The 27,248-nt window shown below is 42.6% G+C and overlaps 1 protein-coding gene across 5 annotated transcripts in view; it reads left to right on the top strand.

The window, feature by feature from the left end:
* The window catches only part of mapk8a (mitogen-activated protein kinase 8a), a 118,559-nt gene that overhangs the window by 79,724 nt on the left and 11,587 nt on the right, over positions 1-27,248 (top strand). For 3 of the 5 annotated variants that reach the window (XM_072491738.1, XM_072491742.1, XM_072491739.1), the window contains exons 3-10: positions 5,351-5,480; positions 10,057-10,115; positions 10,960-11,098; positions 15,986-16,151; positions 18,904-18,975; positions 20,478-20,660; positions 22,845-22,969; positions 26,991-27,054. In XM_072491738.1, the coding sequence (XP_072347839.1) occupies positions 5,351-5,480; positions 10,057-10,115; positions 10,960-11,098; positions 15,986-16,151; positions 18,904-18,975; positions 20,478-20,660; positions 22,845-22,969; positions 26,991-27,054 (938 nt within the window). Of the gene's footprint in view, positions 1-5,350; positions 5,481-10,056; positions 10,116-10,959; positions 11,099-15,985; positions 16,152-18,110; positions 18,183-18,903; positions 18,976-20,477; positions 20,661-22,844; positions 22,970-26,990; positions 27,055-27,248 lie in introns of all 5 variants that reach the window. The other 2 variants (XM_072491740.1, XM_072491741.1) reach the window with 2 other exon arrangements.

Genomic DNA, 27,248 nt, shown 5'->3' with positions numbered 1-27,248 from the left:
ATGTCATTAAAATCCCTGGCCAAAGGTAGGGTTACTATCGGTCGTGCTGGTGTCCTTCTGTACTTCCTACAAACTTCACAGCGGTCACTAACCTGTTCTATCAGTTTAGTATAGTCGTCATCCCTTACCCCTGCATCCTTTAATAAATTTTTCAGCCTCTGAGGAGATGGATGTGCAAATTGCCGATGCAGTTTTAATACCACAAGCTTCTTATCAGCTAAAGTCCCATTTTCAATTGCCATTAACACATCCTTAACCACTCTACTTGAAAAAATATTTGTCAGTAATGGAATACAATAGTGTCCCGACTGTGTAAATTATAAGTCCACAGTCTTTCCAAAAACTGTTGCCTTATCCTGTTTCATATCCAGTTTCATGTGTGCTTTCTTCATCGATGGTCTGCTCAGAAGCAAAGGTATCTCACTTGATACAACATCCGTGCTAATGAAATGATTCACCCCGGTAATATTGCAAGGGATCACCACTCTTTTCAGCGACTTCAGAGTATTATCATCCCCAAACCTGAAACTTGTGGAACTTTCAAATTCCTTAACCTTTATACGATTTTCAGCTTCAAAGAGTCCAGGTAACATTTTAACCAGTCAATTCCACACAGTGGATGTGCAGCCACTGTCCAATACAGCACAGTTGAAGGATTCTGCAACCAACACCCTCATTACCGGCGTAAAACTGCTTGTCAATAGGACAATGCCTTCTTTCTGGTCACTATCTTTTTCCTCCTCTGACTCTTCCGTGTCATGTGTCGCTTCAAACACTCTATCATAACGAGTTGGACAGTTGAAAGCATAATGGTATTGAGAGTCACATCGAAAACATTGATTTATCATGCCCCGTGCATTTCTGGGGTTCATCTTCCTATTGTAGGTTCTAACTGGGTTTCTGTCTTCATAATTTCCTTGTCTCGGTCTCCGTCTATAGTCTTGAGCCTTGTTCGTAGCCATACGATTTCGCCATCCTGTTACTAGTGTATCTTCCATATTCTGCCTTATTGCAGGCTGACCTATTTGGGTCATCAGAGCCATCGGAATCGAATGTTTCCCCAGAAACTTTTGTAAAGCTTTTGTCATCTGTTCGAATAAGGCATCCTTATCAGTAAACTAAACTCCTGTCAAAACCAGGAGCTTATCCATGTTGCTCACTCTAGCACAGTCAAGTAATTTAAAGGCCAACACAGACTGTGGAAATTCCAAATTGTGTTTCTGCAGCCTTTTATATAGTCTGCCAAATTCCATTATATAGTCTTCCATGGATATATCCTCCATTTTCCAGAACTTATCAAAATCCGACCATGCTTCATACGCACTTAACAAGTCATCTTTCTTATAAATCTTATCCATATAATGTAATAAAGTCTCCAGACCTTCTTCTGAGTCTAACTCTTCCAATTCCAGCTCAGAAAGCACTTTGTTTCGGATTTTACTGCCATATGGTAGAGAAAGAGCCAATGCCATACCTTGTTTTCTCTTTCCCAAAGCAGTTACTTTAGTCCACATAACTACTGCACTTCTCCATTGGTCGTACGATTCCCTTTCAGAAAATAAGGGAGGTAGTCATATCCAGCCATCTTTATCCTGGGTCCAGCCATGTATCTTTTTTTCCCCTTCTCACTCACTCCTTGGTTTGATCAGTAAAAGTTGTATCTTTCAAACTTTCACATTTGCACAGCAACCATCCTCTGCTACCATTGTTATACGTTTTAGTTACCGTTGTGTGAAGCGTCAATAGTCCTGTTCCCTTTCACCAAACACCATTTATTTCACTTCCACAGCCTCTGCACAAAACTCTTAACAACACACCACCTGCCAGAGGCCACCTGAAGCCCCTTTACATATCAGTGTCAATTAATGGATACTTAAAATAAATGAGACAACTAATTGCATTGTCTCTTAACCCATTACTTAACATCATTTGCTCCAGCAAATCTTTTCAACCAACTGCTTTCGCAGCAGGAAGATTCCATGGCTAAACCCACATCCACCACCTGAGATTTGTGACTTTGTGCCATGTGTCTAACAATGACCCTTTCATTGGAGTATTCCGCACAAGAGATGCTCACTTTGAAAGGACGGATACACCATGCAGTCGGACCTGAATATTCAGCCCAAAATAGTATAATTTATAGACCGGGGATATGATCAAACAAAACAGCATAAGCAGCTATAAAATACTTGAACTGTAAAATAAGTTATATCGAAATCAACAAAAGGTCCAATATATGTTATAGTGACCTTTCCGAATCATCCAACTGAACTTGAATGACTGTAATTTAGACATGTCAGCTCCACAGAGTTCCTCCCACTACTACAAGGTGAAAACAAGCAAACACACTTCGATGGCGATCTGCATTAACTCCTGAGAGGCTGAATACCTACCAAGTTATTTCTGGCATCCAAATGTTCTACCATTCGAATGGATGAGATGTAAGTGGCAGCACCTAGGCTGGGTCATTTACCTGACCATGGTCCAAAACCCCCAAAAAGCCCATTGCAAGATCATCTGGTGAGTGGTTCCTTTGAGGAGAAAGAACAACAGTTTCAAATGCATGCATGTTGTTCTTTCAAGCCACAGCATTGAAATAAATAATTTGATTGATTAATTTACAAACAATCTACGACTGAAGGGTCATTTCCCTCTGATAGCAGTGTCTATCTCCAGAAGGTATCCCTGTATGGTCTTTCCTCCTATAAACAAATAAATTAATCAAGAATACAGCTAACTGGTACATTTTGCAATATTTTGGTCCAGTAAGAGTTTCTCTGAAGGAGCGCTCACAATATGGTGGAATTTAAAATACAGATGGAGGGTGAGAAGGTAAAATCAAGCACTAGTGTTTTGTGCTTAAACAAAGGAGATTACAATGGGATGAGAGAAGAACTAGCTAAGGTAGACTGGGAGAAAATACTTTATAGTGAAACAGTTGAGGAACAGTGGAGAACCTTCCAAGTGATTTTTCACAGTGCTCAGCAAAGGTTTATATCAACAAAAAGGAAGGACGGTAAAAGGAGGGAAAATCGACAGTGGATATCTAAGGAAATAAGGGAGAGTATCAAATTGAAGGAAAAAACATACAAAGTAGCAAAGATCAGTGGGAGACTAGAGGACTGGGAAATCTTTAGGGGGCAACAGAAAACTACTAAAAAAGCTATAAAGAGTAAGATAGATTATGAGAGTAAACTTGCTCAGAATATAAAAACAGATAGTAAAACTTTCTACAAATACATAAAACAAAAAAGAGTGGCTAAGGTAAATATTGGTCCTTTGGAGGATGAGACGGGAGATTTAATAATGGGAGATGAGGAAATGGCTGAGGAACTGAACAGGTTTTTTGGGGGTCGGTCTTCACAGTGGAAGACACAAATAACATGCCAGTGACTGATGGAAATAAGGCTATGACAGGTGAGGACCCTGAGAGGATTGTTATCACCAAGGAGGTAGTGATGGGCAAGCTAATGGGGCTAAAGGTAGACAAGTCTCCTGGACCTGATGGAATGCATCCCAGAGTGCTAAAAGAGATGGCAAGGGAAATTGCAAATGCACTAGTGATAATTTACCAAAATTCACTAGACTCTGGGGTGATCCCGGCGGATTGGAAATTAGCAAACGTGACACCACTGTTTAAAAAAGGAGGTAGGCAGAAAGCGGGTAATTATAGGCCAGTGAGCTTAACTTCGGTAGCAGGGAAGATGCTGGAATCTAGCATCAAGGAAGAAATAGCGAGGCATCTGGATGGAAATTGTCCCATTGGGCAGACGCAGCATGGGTTCATAAAAGGCAGGTCGTGCCTAACTAATTTAGTGGAATTTTTTGAGGACATTAACAGTGCGGTAGATAACCGGGAGCCAATGGATGTGGTATATCTGGATTTCCAGAAAGCCTTTGACAAGGTGCCACACAAAAGGTTGTTGCATAAGATAAAGATGCATGGCATTAAGGGGAAAGTAGGAGCATGGATAGAGGATTGGTTAATTAATAGAAAGCAAAGAGTGGGGATTAATGGGTGTTTCTCTGGTTGGCAATCAGTAGCTAGTGGTGTCCCTCAGGGATTAGTGTTGGGCCCACAACTGTTCACAATTTACATAGATGATTTGGAGTTGGGGACCAAGGGCAATGTGTCCAAGTTTGCAGACGACACTAAGATAAGTGTTAAAGTAAAAAGTGCAGAGGATACTGGAAGTCTGCAGAGGGATTTGGATAGGCAAAGTGAATGGGCTAGGGTCTGGCAGATGGAATACAATGTTGACAAATGTGAGGTGATCCATTTTGGTAGGAATAACAGCAAAATGATATTTAAATGATAAAATATTAAAACATGCTGCTGTGCAGAGAGACCTGGGTGTGCTAGTCGCAAAAAGTTGGTTTACAGGTGCAACAGGTGATTAAGAAGGCAAATGGAATTTTGTACTTCATTGCTAGAGGGATGGAGTTTAAGACTAGGGAGGTTCTGCTGCAATTGTATAAGGTGTTAGTGAGGCCACACCTGGAGTATTGTGTTCAGTTTTGGTCTCCTTACTTGAGAAAGGAGGTACTGGCACTGGAGGGTGTGCAGAGGAGATGCACTAGGTTAATCCCAGAGCTGAAGGGGTTGGATTATGAGGAGAGGTTGAGTAGACTGGGACTGTACTCGTTGGAATTTAGAAGGATGAGGGGGGATCTTATAGAAACATATAAGATTATGAAGGGAATAGATAGGATAGATGCGGGCAGGTTGTTTCCACTGGCGGGTGAAAGCAGAACTAGGGGGCATAGCCTTAAAATAAGGGGAAGTAGATTTAGGACTGAGTTTAAGAGGAACTTCTTCACCCAAAGGGTTGTGAATCTATGGAATTCCTTGCCCAGTGACGCAGTAGAGGCTCCTTCATTAAATGTTTTTAAGATAAAGATAGATAGTTTTTTGAAGAATAAAGGGATTAAGGGTTATGGTGTTCGGGCTGGAAAGTGGAGCTGAGTCCACAAAAGATCAGCCATGATCTCATTGAATGGTGGAGCAGGCTCGAGGGGCCAGATGGCCTACTCCTGCTCCTAGTTCTTATGTTCTATGACAAAAACAGGGCAGCAATGCTGATAACTGAGTCATGGTACATCACTGTGTAGTGCTGTGTATGAATGCAAAAGTTCTAGTTGAAGAACTGTATGAAACTGTGGCAGTTTCATGTTGCAACAATCAGTTTTCTCTTCATTGTACTGAGGTAATTTGGTATTCTTTTACACCACCATAACATTCAGGGTTAGTACATGCATTGTTTGAAAATGTTCAGGTATGAATACGTTTCTCTGTGTGTTGCCATTTCTGATGCAATGTTCCTTGGGCATCTTCTTGTTCCCATTACAGTGCAGCCTATGACGCGATTCTGGACAGGAATGTAGCTATCAAGAAACTCAGCCGACCCTTTCAAAACCAGACTCATGCAAAAAGGGCATACAGAGAGTTAGTCCTCATGAAATGTGTCAACCATAAAAATGTAAGCTGCTCCGATGTGTTCCTTTGTCCTGCAAAGTCTTTCCACCAACGTGTTGCCCGACGAGTCCTGCTATTGGAGTCTCTGTCTCTCTACAAAAAAAAAAGGAAGCTCATGACTGAATTTAATATTTGTTTCCCTGTTTCTTGACTATTTATATGCCACAGCTCTTTGACTATGCAAATAGTAGGTACCCTAACATAAACTGATCTTAATTCATCAGAACATAAGACTTGGAAGCGCGAGTAGGCCGCACAGCCCTTCAAGCTACTCCACCATTCGTGGGCAGCACGGTAGCATAATGGTTAGCACAGTTGCTTCACTGCTCCAGGGTCCCAGGTTCAAGTCCCGGCTGGGTCACTGTCTGTGCGGCGTCTGCACGTTCTCCCCGTGTCTGCGTGGGCTTCCTCCGGGTGCTCCGGTTTCCTCCCACAGTCCAAAGATGTGCAGGTTAGGTGGATTGGCCATGCTAAATTGCCCTTAGTGTCCAAAACATGTTAAGTGGGGGTTACTGGGTTACGGGAATAGGGTAGATACATGGGCTTCAGTAGGGTGCTCTTTGTAAGGGCCGGTGCAGTCTCGATGAGCCCAATGGCCTCCTTCTGCACTGTAAATTCTCTATGAAACCTTTCGATAAGATCAAAGTTGATCTGTTTATTGTCTCAACTTCTACATTCCTGTCTGACCCCATAATCATTGAGCCCTTTCTCAATCAAAAATCCATCTAACTAAGATAATTCGGGGTGCTTTAGTTGACTAGATGCTAATTTGACGACTCCCAATTCCTCCTTAATGTCAATGGTGCACATTGGTTGATGGTTTCAAAGGTTTTTCTAATTAAGGGGCAATTTAGCATGGCCAGTCCACATACCCTGCACATGGGTTGTGGGGGTGAGACCCACGCAGACACACTTGAGGAAATCAGCAACTTGCACCACATCCTATCCGCACATTAATGGAACATGCTCTATTCGGAGATATTCTGGACCAAAGCACCGAATTGCCTTGCATCTTCTGGGTTAGCTTAGTTCCAATGATGATCTTGAGCCCTGATTCAGATTCATCTAACGCCAGAAAAAAAAATACACCAATGCCATTAGGGCAAATTTAGCCTAATTGTATGTTACAGTAAATGCCCTGGCCTGTACCTTCCTCCAGAAACCTCCCAATTTCCATCCCCCTCTACCCTGAACCAGCGGTGCATGACAAGACCAGAAGTGGGTGTATGGGTTAGGGGGGAAGGACTGCTATTATGATGGCGGAACACGGAAGTTGGCTAAAGGCTAGCAGCGGCCACCTCACAGTCTGTCATCCCATGTAAATTGCTCAAATACCGATTCTTGGCTGCTTCGAAGCTCCTGCCTGAATTCTCTGTCAACATTATTATGGGAACTTGCGTCCCCATTAATGGTTGGCCCCTCTTTTAAAAAGTTTATTCACAGGATACAGTCATTTACAGGATGCAGGGCATTTATTGCTCTTCCGTAGGAAGGTGGTGGTGGGACTTCTTTAACTATGAAGCATGCGGGACCACTTCAAATGGCAACCACTTTGATGTGGGACTAGAATTGCATGTGCTCCCAACTGTGTAAGGTATTTTCCTTTGGGGCAGCACGGTGGCGCAGTGGTTAGCATTGCTACCTCACGGCACCGAGGTCCCAGGTTTGATCCCGGCCCTGGGTCACTGTCTGTGTGGAGTTTGCACATTCTCCCCGTGTTTGCGTGGGTTTCGGCCCCACAATCCAAAAATGTGCAGGGTAGGTGGATTGGCCACGCTAAATTGCCCCTTAATTGGAAAAAATGAATTGGGTACTCTAAATTAAAATAAAAAGGATATTTTCCTTCACCAACAATCAGTTATACTCTACTATTCAGATACCAGCTTTTTTGTTTTTCAATTTTATTTTAATTGGATTCAAATTCTCAAACTGCCATAGTGGGATTTAACCTCTCATGTCTTGATTATTGAGTCCAGGCCTCTGGATTATTAGTCCAGAAATATAGGCACCAGAGAACCATGGACAAATTAGGGCACAGAAGAAGCCATTGAGCCCCTCATGTCAGCACTGGCCAAACAAAAGAGAGCCACTCATTTTAATCCCTCATCCCAGCACCTGGTCCCGAGCCTGGCAGGCGACAGCACTTGATGCAATTTAAATGAGGTCACGTTTCAACCCCAGCCACTGATTCAAGCAGTGAATTCCAGATGTTAACCACACTTTGGTGAATGGATTTTTCCCCCTGCCCCCTCTAATCCTTCTACCCATCACCTTAAATCTGTGCCCACTGGTAATTGACCCATCAGGTAGGGGAAACAGGTCTTTAACGTTTTTTTTACCCTGCGACCATAACCCACATCCTGACCACGTGCCGCTTTGCAACTTTCCCTTGACAACAAGGATATCACTGGGAGACTGCCCAGCATATGTATTAGCCAGGTAGGAACAGAAGTGATTCACTTCCAGTGGAAGGAGAAAACTCCAGACCTACAGATCATTTTTGGATTCAATTATTTAAAAAATTAAAAATTGCCATCCACCGAATGTTTTGAGTGCTGGATAATCGACTGTATAGTCAAAAAGAATCTGGGGGAAAACACAAGTTTTGGAATCAATATTTTCTGCTTAAAAGTTATATCTTTTTAAATCCAGTGCTGGCAATTTGTAACATTCTACAAAATTACTGCAACAGAAATGGTGAATTAAATGCAGGAAGTGGCATTCCATAAATAGTGTCCTGAAGTTTAGGGTTGGGGCCTAATGCAGACTCGATGGGCCGAATTGCCTCCTGCACTGTAGGGATTCTCATGTCTACTCACAGTTAACCAAAAGGCTAAAGTTCAGTCTGAATTACGTCTTTGCTGTGCCTGAAGGAACAGTGAATCGTTGTCAAAAATCTGATACCTTATAATATCCTGGTGCGTAAATGCACAATTCTATTTACCTGTTGGTTTCACAATTGAAAAACGAGAAGTCAAATTTGCAAATTTTCTGGAAAATGTTGATTTTGATTTTCTGTTTTTTCCTCCAAGGCACTGATTCATTAGTGCTGATGATAAAATGGAAAAATGGTAAACACAAGCAACCTTCTGTTGTAAGGGCCGTTCTTGAGGGAGAAGTCATGTGACCTGCTCGTCAATCAGGGAGGGAATTGGGATTTCACTGGGATGTGTTGGGATTTGTCCTGGCAGCTGGGCGCTATGTAAAGAAATGTTTATAGTTTTAATAAATGGTTATGCTTTATAAGTTAACTGGTGGGGCCAATTCTCAAAGTTATTACATTTTGACCTTGTGGGAGGAACGCTGCCTGTGCTGTCATGCTAGGATATACTGATATGGTGGTCACGTGTTTGGTTCCCGGTCTGTACTAATTTAGCTCAACTCGGATAGCACCCAGGCCTTGGCTTTCCTGGATAGGGAACTGAAAAGCTAGTCAAGAGTCCTTCCTCCTAAACGCAACCCCTGCCCAAAGGTCCACGCGCACAAGCATCAAGCAAGAACAGAATCTGGCCCAGTAGCGGTGGGCCCCACAGTTCTGTTTGACATCATGATTTACTTTCACACTTAATGAGGTGAGGCACTGAATAGCTCTAGACACTCAAACCAAACCCAGTAAGGGGCATGCATTTTCAGGAAGGGTTGTAAAATGTAATCCATATTGCACACATGCTGGAGGGCACTTCAGAAGATCAATGAAAAAAGCAAAATATTTATATGTTAAAGAACATTTGGCTTTATACCACTGGGATACAGGTTAGAAATGGACGTCTCTTAGGTGTGCATCCCTTCATAACCATTTCAGTCCCTGAAAATAAGAGGTCCATGGTTTCCAGTTTTATTTTTGAACACTTTCTTATAGAGACCAACAGAGGCTAGCCCCCTACTCCAGTCATCAATCACCATTTTTGACTAGTTCCTCGAGGTTTGGAAATAGCAGAGCAGCAAATACTGCACTGACAGCTCCTGTGATAGAAGCAGCAGATCAGATGCAGAGCATTTTTCTCTCCGGTTATGAATGCATACTCCCACTGGCTTTTGAAAATAAATTTGCATCAGCTGTTAAATTAAATCACCTTTAAAACCACTTGAAAAGACATTCTGCCGGTTGCACAAAGCCCATTGATTAGCTACCAGATTAAAGTCCTCTTTGTCCCATGATCATTAAGCTTTTTTAGCACAAAGCCTTGCATAGCTTTAGTAATCAAACAGTGAAATACTTCCCATCTGCAGAAAAAAAAGATAACAGTATAGCAAACAGCTTGATTGGCCTGTTTATGTTCCCTCTCTTTTTCTTGCGCTTGGCTGAACTTTGGTAGATAGTGTGGTTCTCCATCTACCTCAACTGCCTTAATCGGAATTAATCTTTCCAACTAATTAGTGTTTAATTTGAGAAGCTTCATTTTTTTTTTGTGCGATACTTCCTGCTTGCCAGTTTTCTTAATGACTATTAGCAATTAAATTTGAATGCATACAGCAATGAAATTTAACCGCACTTATTATAGTCTTTGGAACAGCAGTAGACTTTAAATTATCACAGACTAAATGTTTGTTTCATTAAATATATAATCTATTTCTTTCAGATAATTGGTTTGCTGAATGTATTTACCCCACAGAAATCACTAGAGGAATTTCAAGATGTGTAAGTATTTTGTTTGACAGTGCAGTATAAAGAAACATAGAAAATAGGAGAAGGAATCGGCCATTCAGCCCATCGAACCTGGTCTGCCATTCAATGTGATCACAGCTGATCCTCTATCTCTGCGCCATACTCCCGCTCTCTCACCATACCCCTTGACTCCTTTAGTGTCCAGAAACCCCTTTATTTATTTCTTAAATACAGTCATTGAATTGGCTTCCCCAGCATTGTGAGGTAGAGAAGCCCACATGTTTACCACCCCCCGAGAAAAGCTTTCTCCGCATTTCAGCCCTAAATGGCCTACCCAGTATCCTGCTGTGACCCCTTGTTCTAGAGACCCTTGCATAACCCACTCCCCCATCCCAACATCATCATTGTATCCAGACTGTCCGATTTTATCCATTTTAATGAGATCCCCTCTCAGTCTGCCAAACTCCAGTGAACATAGGCCTAGTCGAACCAATTTCTTCGACTATGACAATTCTGTCATCTCAGGAATCAGCCTGGTGAACCTTTGATGCACTCCCCCTCAGCCAAGCATATCCTTTTCGAGTAAGGAGACCAAAACAGTACTCCCAGATGTGGTCTCACCAAGGCCCTGTACAGCTGCAATAATACATCCTTGCTCCTGTACTCAAATCCTCTTTCAATGAAGGCCAACATACCATTTGCCTTCCTGGAAGAAAACTTGTATGATATCTTAGTCACTCTTTTCTGAAATGTCCTGAAGCATTCCGCGACTTGTATTTTTGGCAGTACGATTATGTTTTCTGCTGCACCCTTATTCTTGTCCGTCAATGATGCACTGTGTTTTTTTTTTCTTCCCCGAATGGTTTTGTGCCGACAGTTACATAGTGATGGAGCTCATGGATGCTAATCTCTGTCAGGTGATTCAGATGGAGCTGGACCACGAGAGAATGTCTTATCTACTCTATCAGATGCTGTGCGGCATCAAGCACCTTCATTCAGCTGGCATTATACACCGGGTCAGTCATGCCTACTGTTAAATAAGTCTTCAAAATGTTGTGTCGTGCTCAATCTTTATTTACCTCGTTGATCACCTGAAAACTTTCCACTGGCAAAATAACTTGCGCAGCAGTGATATTTTGGATGGTGTGTTGTGAAGGCATATTTTAAAGGTGCCAGGTTCTTTTTCCCGCATTGATTCGTTTCCCCAAGATGGATGGGAGGGAAGTGGAATCCCTCCCCACAGTGGGGATGGGAGGGAAGAACTATTTGTCAACTGGAGACCCTCTCGTACTGAGTTGTCAATAATATTGCAAGAGATCTCGGAACAATTAACCGCTGCAATGCAGAGCTGAAGGGAAGAGGAAACCAAAGAAGTGCTTTCCTATAGAAACGGATGACTTTTTCGGGTTACTGGATGACTTTTTAGGGTTATCGAAAGCAATTCCCTGCGGTTTGGAGCTCATTTACTGTTTGATTGGTTCTTCCTTTTCAGTGGTAGCATATATTGAATTAATTGTGCCAACAGTAGTGTCCTTATTTGGAAGGTGGGAAGGGGTCAGTCACTGTTTCTGCTTGTTATGGGATTGTTGAAATACAGACGTGCAATAATACATTCACTTCTGACCCTTGCTTTTTCTTGCAAGACAAAATGTACAGTGCAGAGAAGCTGAAATGAAGGGGCGGTGGGTGGTGGGGGAGGGGGGGGGGGGGGGGGGCACTGAGGGTTTAGTTGTACATTCCATAATGAGCCAGATTGGTTTCCAGTTGCGAAGGCTGATTTAATGTAACGTTGATTTGCCGTCGTAATTTTAAAAACAAGCTTCCCGTGTAGATCGCGCATTTGCGGAAAATGGTGCTGTAGATTTAATTGTAATATCACATGGTTAATTTAGCCTTGAACTTGATCCAAATAAAACGGTTCTCCCTCTCGACAGCAACAGTCTGAAATTCAGATTTAAAAAAAATATATAAAGTAGTCTTTTTTTTGCGCTGGGATGATTTTATTGGAGCCGGCAGCATTCTCTGATTTTTAAATCGATAAGTTTTCTCAGTAAAGCAGGTCTTTTTGTAGTGCATGTGTTCAAAGAAGCTAGGAGAGCGAGAGTTCTAAAATGGAAAGTGGGCCGTGCATACCGTTGTTTGAAGCACAATCTTTGCTCTGCGGTTCAGTCAGTATGAGGGGGTCCATGCGGGATAAAACAAATGATGCAGGTCTGACAGCGGAGAAGCAAAGATAAGTCTTTCAAAGTTGAAGGACAACGGGTGCCCGAGCGTCGTCTTTTAGTGGTGTGCTGACTGGCTTTTCGTTGAAGTACACATCAGTAATGGCTCAAGGGAAACTTAAGATTTGCTAATGATGTGGAAAAATAGCCTGGAAAGCATTTTTTTCTTTGTGATGTAGCGGGTTGATCGGAAATGAAGTGAGTCGTTCTGTTGGAAAAACTTGAATGCTTAAAGGCATTGATTGTGTAATGTGGCAGCGTCCATGGTGTTTTCAGTTTGCAGTTATTTTACAAACTATCTCAGACCTTTGGCAGAAATGTTACTTTTGCGGAGTGGAAGCTCTTCAATTGTTATGCACTGTGCAATGTAACAATCTATTTAACCCAGAGTTATTATTGGATATATCAGCTACTGGAGACTACCATCCTCTTGAAGTTGGAACGGAGGTCCTAAATTGTTGTTTTAAAATTGAGGAATGACATTGCATGGTCTGCTTTTGTTTGCTTCACCGAGCACCGACTCATCCATTGAATGATCAGGTGCCCTGGTGGCTCACCAAGTGAATGATGATTGATCTTACCTGAGACAGAACCATAGAATTCCTACCGTGCAGAAGGAGGCCACCATTCGGCCCCTCGGGCCTGCACCGACCCTCTGAGAGAAAATTGAATACTGAAATTTGTTTTAACCTGTCCTGTCAGCAAAGTTTCAGCTGTGACCTTTGATCCCAACTCTGCGGCAGTCTAGGATCTATTGTTCAGTCATGGAAACCCCAGCTCCTGAGAGTTTCACCTCTGGTCCAGCTTGGAGATTGCTGGGATGGACCTCAGTTTACGCACCAACCTGGGAGTCAGACAACAGGAACCATTGCACTGTGATGCCCAAACCACACTTCAGCCGGTATTCCCATATTACAATGGATGATAGTCAACAGTTAAATTAAATTTATCCAGTCGGAACGAATGTGATTCCCACAATCCTGTTATCTTTTGCAAACTGATTTTGAAACCAAACATCTTATTCACACAATTTTAGGGTGTGTGTAATACATCAATGCAATTGATATTTCACACACGTTGAAGACCAAGACTGTTGAGACAGGTGAATTTGTCCTGCCTCTCTTAGTTGCCCCTCTTCACGCCTGCTCCCCGAGGATATGCTAGACTGTCAGCAGTGTTTATGTTTTGAATCCATGCATTATTTCTGCCCAGTTATTTACTGTATTAGAAGATGTCAGATTCTTTGTTGTTGGCCTAACTCCTCACACTGTCTCCAGCAGCTGATTATTAAGATACATAAAAACTAAAACCAGGAGGAGGCCATTCGGCCTGTCGAGCAGCTCCGCCATTCATTACGATCATGGCTGATCATCAAGTTCGAAACCCTGATCCCCCCCCCCCCCCCCCCCCCCCCCCAAAATCCCTTTAGCCCCAAGACCCATATCTGATTCCTTCTTGAAATCACAACATTTTGGCCTCAACTATTTTCTGTGGTAGTGAATTCCTTTCCTGAAGAAAGTCCTCTTTGAGCATGAATTAAATGTTACATTAAAGTACTCTAGCAAACTTGAATAAAACTAACATTTTTCCGCACAAACGTTTATTCAAGGCTCAGTAAGTGCAGTAGCTGTGGTTGCAGTCTATTTTTTGCATTAAAAAAAAAAATCGACGCAACTATTTCTCCAAAGTCTTACCTCAAAGAGTGGAGCTGAAAGATTCCTGAACAAGTAAGCGTAGACATTGCATTAAGCCCTGAACAAGTAGACATCACAGCAAAAGGGTCCATTAAGATAGTGTCCTGACTGCTAAATGGCTGCCAAAATACTAACATACTGAAAGCGGAAAATAGTCTTTATCTGTTGATCCCAGTTTTCTGGGAATGTACCATTCGGGGAGAGAGAGCTCTCCTCTATTTATTAAGTAACAACATCACACGATACTAAGCCCCACGTGAGTATGGAGGCATTTTAGAACAATGTTGGAGGCACTTTGGGCCAGTCCTCAGCTTGAAAACGAAATGCTGCTCTGGCTTCCTATCCTAATTGTCATCTACTGGTCCTTACTGTAATTGTTTATCGCCAGACTGCGATAGGCTGTGCTGCATTCACCTCCAACAACGTTCACTCGCTAGATTCAGATGGAGGATCCCTTGGTAGAGCTGCCAACTCTTCACAAGGGCTGTTTGAGCCAGATATGTTGATCGCAAATCTGATATGTTAATCCTGAAGGGATATGGTGATCCATCCTGTGAGTTGTGTTTTCTCCTTTTTTTAAAAAGGTTTTCTCCCACCTTCTGATGTGGAGTCCGATAGGCAGAGGTTGCCCTCAAAGCAATATAGCCTTTATTAAAATGTGAACCCCTCCCACGTATGGGATCTGAGTTATAGCTGAAGCCGATCCTGTCTACTCTGGCACTCCTTGTGGGAGAACGGTTAATTTATCATAGACCAGGGCCTGAACTTGGGTCCTATCTTGATCTGTACGGATCAAGGATGGTCTATACATGGAATCTACAACACAGGAGAGGGGTCATTTGGTGAAACTGAAACGTTCCACACAAATCTCATCCCAGATTCAGACTGTTCAGGGAGTTCATGAGGTAACGTCCACTTCTCTGACAGAGTCCCTGTTGCAGAAGGAAAGGTGAAACGACACACGGTCTTCATCGTGCACCCTGTAGAGTCTGTCCTTGCGATTGTTTGAGTCGTTCCACACACTTTTCCTTCCTGATGCATTTGCTTTTTCTCTAGTAGAAAGGGAGTTAATTACAATGCAGCTCAATACTTACTCTGACCCTTCCCACTGAGATAAATCATCTGTGTTTTGTAAATTAAATAGTGTTTGGACAACAGTGAGAAGAAAATGTGATTTTGGCTTTGGTGAATATTAAAGAAACTTATTAGCTGTATGATTTTTATATTTTTCCCAGTCAATAATAGAATAACTGCATCGCAACAGGACACATGTAACATCCACTTGGAGTCGATTGGAGTAATTGATGAGCAATTCGGTAACCCGATGCAAGTAGTGCAACAAATAAAGAGCATTTCCTATGAAGCAGAAATGATTAGAATACTTAAACACAAGGACTATTCTGCGTTGCTATGTTGAGTGTCAAATGGGTTTGGATATTTAGCAGTGTGAACGCAGTTGTACAACTCTGGAGTTGGGTCTTCAATCTCGACCCCCAGGGCACCTCTATTGCCGCAAGATGAGAGATCATCCCCCAGTAGGTAGCCTTTTCACTGCTTAAGGTTCTGATTGGATGCAGCACAACTGGAAGCCAGGTCTTATGCACCGTTTGGATACTTCTTGAACCAAACTTCATCTAGTATTAGGCGGGAGTCCAGAGTCCTGACCTTGACATCTAACAGGATGATGAGCAGAGTTCTGCATTTGTGCGTTTACATGAATTCACAGAGCACCTACATTGCCAGGCAGGCAGTGACGTGTACAATTCTGATCTAACAGCAGGTACCACCTCCTATCTACCTTTTTATAGTATGTCAGCCAAACCCCATTATGCTGTACCTATGCGATTATAGTTTTCACTTTTTATTAGCTTCTGCCGTTTGTTCTGGTCTCAATTCCTTGTGCTCGCTTGTACTTTGCTGTTAAGAATGGGCTAGAATTTATGCCCCCGCAACCAAATAAAAACTTGATTTTGTTTCTAACTTTTAGGACCTGAAGCCAAGTAACATAGTAGTGAAAGCAGACTGCACGCTGAAGATCTTAGATTTTGGACTAGCAAGAACAGCAGGAACTAGTTTCCTGATGACGCCTTATGTGGTTACACGATACTATCGTGCTCCAGAGGTCATTCTAGGAATGGGATATAAAGAAAATGGTTAGTGTGTGCTAAAGTATGTGCATAAGTAGAGGGACAGAAGACGAGCTTGTTTAATTGGACCAAATGGGTCGGTATTGGCCTCATCCTATTGACCCCCTTCTGGATAAAACTGCTGCAGTTACATTTGCCTGTAAATTCAAAATAGGGGTTTTAATCTCATCTAGTCTTTCCATCTGTTCTTATTTTGAATAATTTCTATTATCAATCTATTTAATAATGGAAATTAGTGAGTGGAGGGGAGATAGATTTTTGATGTATCTGGAGTATTTGGGTATCCGATAACATCGACTTGCTGCAAGACTATTCTTGTTCGTGAGGTTCTGTGGGGCTGTGAACTTCAGTAAAAGTTATTTATTTCTAGTATAAGAAATCCTTAATTGAATTGTGCAGCTAAATAAAATTTACTTTTGGACGACCTCGGTCTGTAACCAAGTAATTTTGTAAGTTTATTCTGTTTTTTTGTTAGATTTAATTTTGAATGCATCCATGGTCAGACTCCTCTTGCCCTATTTCATCCCATACAGGCTGAAGCAAAACAGCAACTTCTTAAAAAGCTGGAGCTTACAATCACTTTTTTTTTTAACCACGAAATTGGCACTGACGCTACGTGGTCCTGGATTGCTCCATGTAGCAACTCTCGTTAGTGGTGATGTTTTGTTAATCTAGAGACCGGCAGGGGTTTCTAAGTCTGTGAGCCTTTCACCTTTGCATTGTTTTAGTTTAAATTCATTACAGACCAACGTGATAAAAATCTACAAATGCATGTTTGGGGCCAGCTCAATTGAAATGCGGAAGTGTTACATTCTATTAAAAAAAAATACAGCAGCAGTTAAAACAGATTTCACTTGCCTGCTCCTTAAAAGTTAGGCAGATTAACATCAGCGTTCTGTGCATTTCAATATTCTGGTGTCATCCATAGTAAAGTATATTTCATACTCTGCAATTTATATGCAGAAAATGTCAGAAACATCAGCAGAAGCTGCTGGCTGATAACTTTTGTTTTAAATTTAGAGTACCCAATTCATTTTTCCAATTAAGGGGCAATTTAGCGTGGCCATTCCACCTACCCTGCATATCTTTGGGTTGTGGGGGTGAAACCCACGCAAACACTGGGAGAATGTGCAAACTCCACACGGACAGTGACCCAGAGCCGGGATCGAACCTGGGACCCCGGCGTCATGGCTGGTTTAGCACAGGGGCTGGTTTAGCACAGGGCTAAATCGCTGGCTTTGAAAGCAGACCAAGGCAGGCCAGCAGGGCGGGTTCAATTCCCGTACCAGCCTCCCCGAACAGGCGCCGGAATGTGGCGACTAGGGGCTTTTCACAGTAACTTCATTTGAAGCCCACTTGTGACAATGAGCGATTTTCATTTCATGAGGCAGCAGTGCTAACCACTGCGCTACCGTGCTACCCTGCTTGCTGATAACTAACCGACATTCCTGCAGTGCTGTATTTTGCTAATATGCTGTTTCTGTGCTAAAATATATTTTGTGAAACCCTTGAAATCATTTTCAGTAAATGCTGAAGAGGTTCTTAATTCTTAATGAAAATGGGTAGTAAAGGAAAGTCTGCCAGAGCACGTGGACTGAGGGATACAATATATAAAATTAATACAGACGTAATGGTAAGATTGAATTTGACATGCTCAGCGTAGACATGTTCTTCTTCTTAACCCATCTGTATGTGCTGCTGTAATTTAAATGTGCTCCATTGCATAACGTCATGACTGCATTTGCTGTAAGTTACAAAGTGGGGGGGGGGGGGGGGGGGGGGGGCGGGGTGTTGAGCTGAATTGCTACACCATCATCCAAATGATTGCCGGATGTGTGTAATGTTTCTGGGTGTCCAGCACACTCAGTACATGTAAGACTTGTCGTGTTTTGATTGCAAACAATTTTAATTCAAACCTGCTTCAACAAGATTAATTTTCCCTTCTCTTATGCCACAAACTTGTAGTGGATTTATGGTCTGTTGGGTGCATAATGGGAGAAATGGTTCGTCATAAAATCCTCTTTCCAGGAAGGGACTGTATCCTTAATGCTGCCTGCAGTGCTTGTGGAAAGGCAACTTGCATTTTACCATTTGAAGCCCATGACAATCGATGTAATTTTTTCAATAACTTTTAAGAGTTTAAATTGCTCTCCCTTCCTTGATTTCAAATTATTCAGGTAGGACCTGTAGCAAATCTCTCTTTCGGAGAGACTGCATCTGGCGATGGGACATACAGTTTCTGCTGGTTACTTTGGCAATGTTTCCAAGTTTATATGTACTGACCATCTATGCTAAATCTGTTGTGACCATTTTACTGTGGCCCTACATTGCTGGTATGTTTGTGTCTGGCCCCGTACAGCTTTGCAGAATCTAGTGACCGAATATTGGTGTTGCAATAAAGAATTTTATTGTAAAATCCATAGTTACCTTGTGGTTCCTAGCCTTGAGATCCGCTTGCTGATGGAAATCGTTGCAGGTTACTGCTCAACCATGCGTTCAAAAACATTCTCTCCTTGCTGGTAAGAAATAGCTAATGCATGGAGACACACGCAAGGTTGACCTTTTTGAACAGGATTTGAGTGAAGCATTTTGCAATTCCAGATTGCTGTTCAGGCGTCAGACACAAACAGCCATCATCGCCAGCATTCTTCGAAATGTATCAGTCATATCATAAATTGTCCTTGTGTGTCTGTTTTAGCTTTTTCGTTCGAATCCGATTTCTGCATGTTAATTTCATGTCATTGCATTTTAATTTCAGTTGATATCTGGTCAGTGGGGTGCATCATGGGCGAAATGATCAGAGGTGGTGTGTTGTTCCCTGGTACAGATCGTATCCTTCCCTTTAACCTTGAGCATAGTGTTCAAAAGTTCTGTTTAGCAGTCCAGAATCCCATGTGTTTGCAAGTCATTGTACTTGTTTCTTGCTTCCTGTGTTAGGATGTTGCATGGATGAAGCAGTTTTATAAGCACATCAAGCCTTTTTAGAGCATTATCTAATTTTCCTTTGCATGTGTCATTAACTCATCTTGCATTTCTGTCAATACGATGAAGTGGATTTAAAATTCAGGTTTAGCATTGAAATTCCAGTACACGGTTTTACGGAATGGCTCGGTACAGACCCCGTGCTCCTGATCTCCACTTTTTGCCCGAGTGTGTTCTGATCTCAGCCATGTTGCCGTCGGGCAATGTAAGTGGCATCAAAGCCATTCCCCTTGTGGCTTTTTTGGGGCAACATCAGTTGACCAATTGTAGAGCATCTCAAAGATTTTGAGAGTGCAAGGCGTTTATTTAAAAAAAAATTGAAAAATGAAATCTGGTTTAATCTGTCCCCAAAGGTCAGTGTGAACTGTGCAACAAGCTAGGAATCGAACCCGAGACCTTTTCTGCTTTTACATATTCCTCGTAACCTCGCTGCACCATCAGGGAACCTGTGTAGCTGGTGAATTTATTTTAGTTGGTACTTAATCTACTTGACGCCAGCAGTTAAATGTATGTTGAATGTGTCTAAATGGGCTCCGCGAGAAGGAATTTAGAAGCCAGGGAACTGACCGTTGTGCTTAATCAGAATGACATGATAATATCAAATCATGTTCTCAGATTAACTGAGAAAAGTATTCTTAGGAATATAGTTCCATGTTTTTAAAATGTCGTTACTATTCGATGCACTAAAATAACGATGGTTGGTATTAGCATGTTGACATTAACAGTTTAAAGAGGCAGTCTCTGAATTTAAGGTGACCATATTAATATTAAACCTGCCTCTTTTCATTTGTATGTCCCTGCATTGAATCGTCCTTCCAAATTCATTCACTCTCCTGTCTTTGAGTTCTTTAGCCAGACCCCTGACTTGTCTGTTTTAAGTGCAGTTGGGACCTACTCCAAAGCCACATTTAAAGTCTTTTTGTTGACTGATTCTATTTGAAGGTTCTGCACTCAGCGTACCACCCTGCTCGTAGCTTTCCGAGGTGCTAACAATAAACTTCAAATGATAAAACGGCTGGAAATTTCCAGCTTGTTTGTGTAGCTGCTTAAAATGACTTTGCAACATTCAATCTGGCTCACAGTAAGTTTATATTTTAATTCCCAGCAATTTGCATTTTATTCATCCATTTTAAGGACCTTGGAAATTCCACTCATAGCCAAGAAAAAAAAAGACTGTTTTAGAAAGGACGTATTTCATTCAATCCCATCCTGTGTTTCAACACTTCAATTTTATGGTTTCAAATTAGAGTTGTACGTGGGCGAGTATGAGAATGCTGAAGCTGTTGAAACCGTTCGGCTGTTTTTCTGTGTCCCTCGCCTGCAGTATTTTTCTCAGCTACCTAACTCTAGATATTGATCAATGGAACAAAGTGATTGAGCAATTAGGAACGCCAGCCTCTGAGTTCATGAAGAAGTTGCAGCCTACAGTTCGGACTTACGTTGAGAACAGACCCAAGTACACGGGCTACAGTTTTGAGAAACTCTTTCCAGATGTCCTCTTTCCTGCTGACTCTGAACACAACAAACTGAAAGGTAATGGACCTGTGTATTCTTATAGTCTCGTGGCTTTTCTCCCTATGTTTATGTATTTACCATGCTGTTCCCCAAAATAAAAGTGCACTGTTTGGAGAGAGGGGTTCTACTATATCCCCTATCGGTCGCCCAAGTGTACTTGTGCTCCAATTGATTCTGTTGAACTGAAAGTGCGTTTCAGATTTTGGTTTGCTCCTCTCAAAGACTCTTTGGCAAGTGCCCCAGCGGACAAATTATCAGACTATTTTGTGCTGTAGTCTCCACCATAACCCTGAGGAAGGAGCTGTGCTCTGAAAGCTAGTGATTCAAAACAAACCTGTTGGACTTTAACCTGCTGTTGTAAGACGTCTTACTATAACTCTGACTGGCAGTCCTCCTTGGAGTTGAAATCCTGCATTTCTAATTGTCCAATATTGGCTTAGAAGTGAACAAACCCATCCCAAGTTCCAATCTCTTCGTATAATGGCCGAGAATTAAAATGTAGATCGCTTGCAAGTTGAGCGTTTTAATTATTGAGCTACTGGAATGCTTCCACCACCAACTGGGAGGCAGTGTTGTATTGTCGCTGGACTAGCAATCCAGAGACCGAGGGTCATGCTCTGGGGACCCGGGTTCGAATCCCACCAGGGCAGATGGCGAAATTTGAATTCAATAAAAATCTGGAATTAAAAGTCTAATGACGAACATGAAACCATTGCCGATTGTCGTAATAACCCACCTGGTTCACTAATGTCCTTTAGGGAAGGAAATCTGCCATCCTTACCTGGTCTGGCCTACATGTGGCTCCAGACCAAAGCAATGTGGTTGACTCTGGAATGCCCTCGGGGATGGGCAATAAATGCTGGCTCAGCCAGCGACACCCACATACCGTGAACAAGTAAATAAATAAACTGCAACATGTAACATTTCAGATACTGGGCTGCTAAATTGCTGTTGTTGTTATGTCGTCTTTCCTTTACACTTCCGGGAGGGTGCCATTTATTCTGTCACTGGTAACACATCAGGTAAAATATTTTCAAAGTTGGTCCTTTGGGTGATGATTCTAGTGGCCAAGTAATCTCCCTGAATAGATTCAGGAAAAAAAAACGCTTTACTTTGGTGCCCGGTTTTAAGAAAAGTCCATCGTGCAGGGCAGCCCTTGTCTAAACATAGTAGCTTGACCAGGGGCAGCTACTGCTGCAGAAGCTCCAAATGGCGCTGGACATTTCTAACATATCGCATCACAATGGGGGGGTAGGCCTTTGAACCCGTGTGACTCTTTGAAAACCAATCCACTTCTTGGTCCCACTCTCCTCTTTCAGCATGTGCAAAGTCCATGTAGCTGATGTTCAAAGATGTATCAATTCAGCATGTTGAGAGGAGCTGGGAAAAATTCTTGCGCTGCAGCTCTTGAGTCGAAAGGTCATGCGTTCAGGCTCCATCCCAGGGAGATGAGCACATAGTCCAGGCTCACACTCCGGAGAGTAGTATGGGTGTGGAATGCACTGCCTGCAACAGTAGTGGACTCGCCAACACTAAGGGTATTCAAATGGTCATTGGATAGACATATGGACGATAAGGGAATAGTGTAGATGGGCTTTAGAGTGGTTTCACAGGTCGGCGCAACATCGAGGGCCGAAGGGCCTGTACTGCGCTGTTATGTTCTATGGGTGAGTACTGAGGGAGTGCGATGTTTTTCGTCTCCATCAGGTGGCGCTGGTGACATTCTCTCCGTGTACTGGACAATATTCATCCCTCAATTGATTTTAAAGTTTTTTATAAATGGCCTTTTATCTGATTTTATATACCTTGCTGCTTGCAAACTGACTGCCAGGTTTTCCCAAATTATAAAAGTCACTACATTTCAAAAAGTACTTCATTGACCAACTTCCTGAGGCAGTGAAAGGCACTTTATGAGTGCAAGGTTATTTGTTCCTCTAATGGAAGGAACTCAAGTTGCACAGCACTAACTTTGTTTCATGCATGTGGTTGGACATATAAAATGATTGCTGTTCAGTGGCCGCGGGTGAGGGATTTGGAGATTCCTCTTTTCGCCCCTGGGTGCCTGCCCGATTGCTAACGAGCAAAACAATTCCGCTCTGAAATCATTTTTAATGCTCGTTGAAAGATGTGTTTTATGATTATAGATACTCGAGTTTATGATCTGTCCAGTACTTAACTGGAGGTTTCCCTTCTGTGTTACAGCAAGTCAAGCTAGAGATTTGTTGTGTAAAATGCTTGTAATAGATGCGTCAAAGAGGATTTCTGTGGACGACGCTCTGCAGCACCCTTACATTAACGTTTGGTATGACCCTACTGAAGTAGAAGCTGTAAGTGTTTAATTTTTCCCCCATGTTTGTTGGTCAACGCGACTGTGTAACGCTGATATCTTGAACCCAAACCCACCAATTGTAAATTCATTCCTGAAATATGACCAAAACCACCACCCCAAGTTTTAAAAACCTTGTGGGTCTACAATTAAAAAAAAAAAAAATCATTTTCCTTGGGTAGTAGAAATCGGACGAGATGTCACTTTAATGCAAGACTAAGCTCATGAGTTTGGCCAATAGTGTTGAGCCTGTGTTCCCATTCGCTAAAATCTTGGCTGATGTGTGCTTGCATTCGATTTTTCAGTCCGGTCTCCAGATCCCTGGGTTTCCTTTGTCACCAAAAATCCGTCAATCTCAAAATTTAACTCTCCCATTGCTGAGCCCTGTGGGAGAGATTTCTGTGCTGCTAGGCGCATATTAAACTTGACTGTTTATAGTAGACTCCGATCTCATGGCGACAATGGCATTTACAGCACCTAAGGGCGCATTTGACGCACCAAAGTGTTACCAGTTCCTTCCACATAGGTCCATTCCCCTTAACCTTTTCCCATGCCCTTTTACAACTTTCTTTTTCAAATATGTGTACGTAGACTTTTCTCTTTGAAAAGCTATTCTGAATTCAGCACTGGTTCTTGTTGGGGCATTCCATGTTTTAATAATCCTTGGATAAAATTCCAAACATCTCCTTTCGTTCTAATGGTAGTAACTTTAAATGTCTTCCCTGTAGTTACATACATACATACATACATACATACAGTGCAGAAGGAGGCCATTCGACCCATCGAGTCTGCAGCGACCCACTTAAGCCCTCACTTGCACCCTATCCCCGTAACCCAATAACCCCTCCTAACCTTTTGGACACTAAGGGCAATTTACCATGGCCAATCCACCTAACCTGCACGTCTTTGGACCGTGGGAGGAAATCGGAGCACCCGGAGGAAACCCACGCAGACATGGGGAGAACGTGCAGACTCCGCACAGACAGTGACCCAGCGGGGAATCGAACCTGGGACCCTGGCGCTGTGAAGCCACAGTGCTATCCACGGTGCTACCGTGCTGCCCAACCTATTGGCCAGTGGAAATGGTTTTCTCAGTTCACTTCATGAACACCTCACTATCTGGAGCACCTCTGACAGATCCCCTGTTAACCTCCTTTGCTCTCATGAAAGGAGTCCCAGTTTCGCTAGTCTCCCTGCCTACCTAAATCTTTCCAAAATATAGGAACGCCCAGTTGTCAATCCTCGTCTCTTCCACTCCCAATAGGTAATTCCCTCGCATGCACTCCTTCATAGTTTGTGCAAGAACAAACAATGCTGAGTGATTTTAAATTTGAGTGTAAGGGCGGTTCACAACCATTCTGAATGCCTGAACACGTTTGTCTACTATCCAATAATTCCGTTGCTATGTTTTGTGTTGTGGAGTCAGTTGCTCCTCTCCTGCCCTGGTGCAATGTAAAACCAGGCCTTCTCATAGAATTTACAGTGCAGAAGGAGGCCATTCGGCCCATCGAGTCTGCACCGGCTCTTGGAAAGAGCACCCTACCCAAGGTCAACACCGCCACCCTATCCCCATAACCCAGTAACCCCACCCAACACTAAGGGCAATTTTGGACACTAAGGGCAATTTATCATGGCCAATCCATCTAACCTGCACATCTTTGGACTGTGGGAGGAAACCGGAGCATCCGGAGGAAACCCACGCACACACGGGGAGGATGTGCAGACTCCGCACAGACAGTGACCCAAGCCGGAATCGAACCTGGGACCCTGGAGCTGTGAAGCAATTGTGCTATCCACAAGGCTACCGTAGGAAGAAACATTTAATTTCTTCTTTTTTTTTAAATTGAGTACCCAATTCTTTTGTTTTTTTAAATTTAAGGGGCAATTTAGCGTGGCCAATCCACCTAGCCTGCACATCTTTTTGGGTTTGTGGGGGTGAAACCCACGCAAACACGGGGAGACTGTGCAACCTCGACACGGCCAGTGACCCGGGGCCGGGATCGTACCCGGGTCCTCAGCGGCGTGAGGCAGCACCGCTAACTACTGCGCCCCTAGAAACATTTAATTTCAACACAAACTGGAACAGATGATCTTAAAATGCCGACATTTGGTCCAACCATTGCTCCCAGTAGCAGAGATTACTAAGCACTTTGAAACTCACTGAGGATATGAAAGGCACTACTTAAATGCAATTTCCCCTTCACTAGCAGAGCAGTATGTTGTTTGCAAATAGTTTATTGTTCCTGACCCTTATTACTACTTTAAAAAAAAAAGTTTTAGAGTAACCAATTCATTTATTCCAATTAAGGGGCAATTTAGCGTGGCCAATCCACCTACCCTGCACATCTTTGGGTTGTGGGCCCGAAACCCACGCTAACACGGGGAGAATGTGCAAACTCCACATGGACACTGACCCGGGGCCGGGATCGAACCTGGGACCTCGGCGCCGTGAGGCAGCAGTGCTAACCACTGCGCCACCTAGCTGCCATTTTCCTGGCCATTATTCTAAATACTTGTTTATTTGATTTGCAGTGAGTAATGTTGTGGATGACCTAATCTTGTGGAAGCCATTTTGCTACAGTCTTGAGAATTACCTTTTGGCCAATAAAGTCAAGATTAGAAGGGCAAAGATTCTATGAAGTATCAACAAAGCTAAATGAATTGGGTTGTGGATAGGGTGGGGACCCTGTTCCAAAGTATTAATCTGTTTTTCTGTAAATCAAAGTGTTGTTTATAGCTGTAAATAAAATGTGAGTTTTACAAATTATTTTGAGGCGGAATGCCGAATGCAAGAATGTCCCTCTCCTTCCCTATTGTAATGATATAGAGTAAAGGACCAAGCCATCCAAGGTTTGGCTTCACTACATAATCTTCAATAGCAACTTAAAATCCAGGCTCAATCCAAGAGAGACTTTAAGGCTGCCTATTCACAGCAAAGCTGCGCCTACAGAACTTACGGTTCTATCTCCCCAACCGTGGCACCAGCCTGTATTGAATTTGGTGAATTGCCAGTTCTTACTGAAGCCAGGGGAGCGTCTGTGGAAACCGTGTGTGTTGGTTTCTGCTTTACTTTTTGGTTTTGATGCGTCGTGTTGATCAAAGAACAACAAGCTTTGTTAACAAACTACTTTATTTAACACTACTAACGGGATTCGACACTTATCCCACAGAAACATACGGTTGATAAATGACACATAAACTACTCTCATCTACATCAAAACTCACTACCAGTTTAAACTACTAGCTGCTCTCTCACTATCTTCAGTCTGTCTAGCTAACTCCTCACTCTTTCTGCTACCACCTTCTCCAACCTTCCGTCCCACAAGGCTTAGCATCCTCCCTTATATACTCGTAGGACTAGCTCCCTCTAGTCACTGTCTGTATACATTTCATTAACCCTTGCATTGCCTTCATGTACTATAATACCACACCGTGTGGCTCGCCAGGACGAACCTTGCCAAAGGAGAGCAAAGCTTTAAAAGGGTTTTTTGTTTACAACTCTGCGAACATTATATTGTTGCATGTGATGAGTGTTCATGGAGTGTCAGTGGAAACTTGCCTCTCCCCGTCACCCCTCTACCACCATCTCGTCCCCTGCATGCCGATTACATTCTGATCTAATAAATGCACTGGGACATTGCCTTTTTATCTAAACTCTCAGAATACTTGTCTCTTGGGCAATCATTGAGCATTTTGGTTACCATAGGCATGTCATTCTAGAAGAAAAATGCTATATTCTATATTGGTTGCGAGGCTGTAAGAATTAATTGTGTTGACATTCACCTTAACTACGATTATAGCACTGCTGAATTATTGCCAACTATTTATAGACTTGAATGTTGCGGACTGTTCTGAGCACCTGATTTACCGCCGATATGTAATCTGCCTTCAGTTGGATCATATTTCTTGAAGCACTAAATGAGCAAACAACCGTCCAAAGCCGATTTGTCCTGATTCTTGTGATCTTGTGTGCTTCTCCGTGGACTAAGGGTTTTTCTAACCATCTCGATTTATATTTCCAGCCACCACCCAAGATATATGACAAGCAGTTAGATGAGCGGGATCACACTATAGACGAGTGGAAAGGTAAAAGAGATCTTCTCTGAATCCTGCAATGTTTTGTCTCTGCTGAGTGCTGAAATATTCATGACCTGAACTCCACTTGGATTTAAACGGTAAAATGCGTGTACACCATTGGGTTTCGAGAGTGGGAGCTGATTTTAAAGGGAGCTGCAGAAACTGGCTTTCAAATACTTGTTCCACAGCAACTAAAAAAAATC

This window comes from Scyliorhinus torazame, chromosome 28, assembly GCF_047496885.1.
Source record: "Scyliorhinus torazame isolate Kashiwa2021f chromosome 28, sScyTor2.1, whole genome shotgun sequence".
Lineage (NCBI taxonomy): Eukaryota > Metazoa > Chordata > Chondrichthyes > Carcharhiniformes > Scyliorhinidae > Scyliorhinus > Scyliorhinus torazame.
The sequence above is the reverse complement of the archived record's forward strand: the minus strand, read 5'-3'. Positions and strand labels throughout refer to the sequence as shown.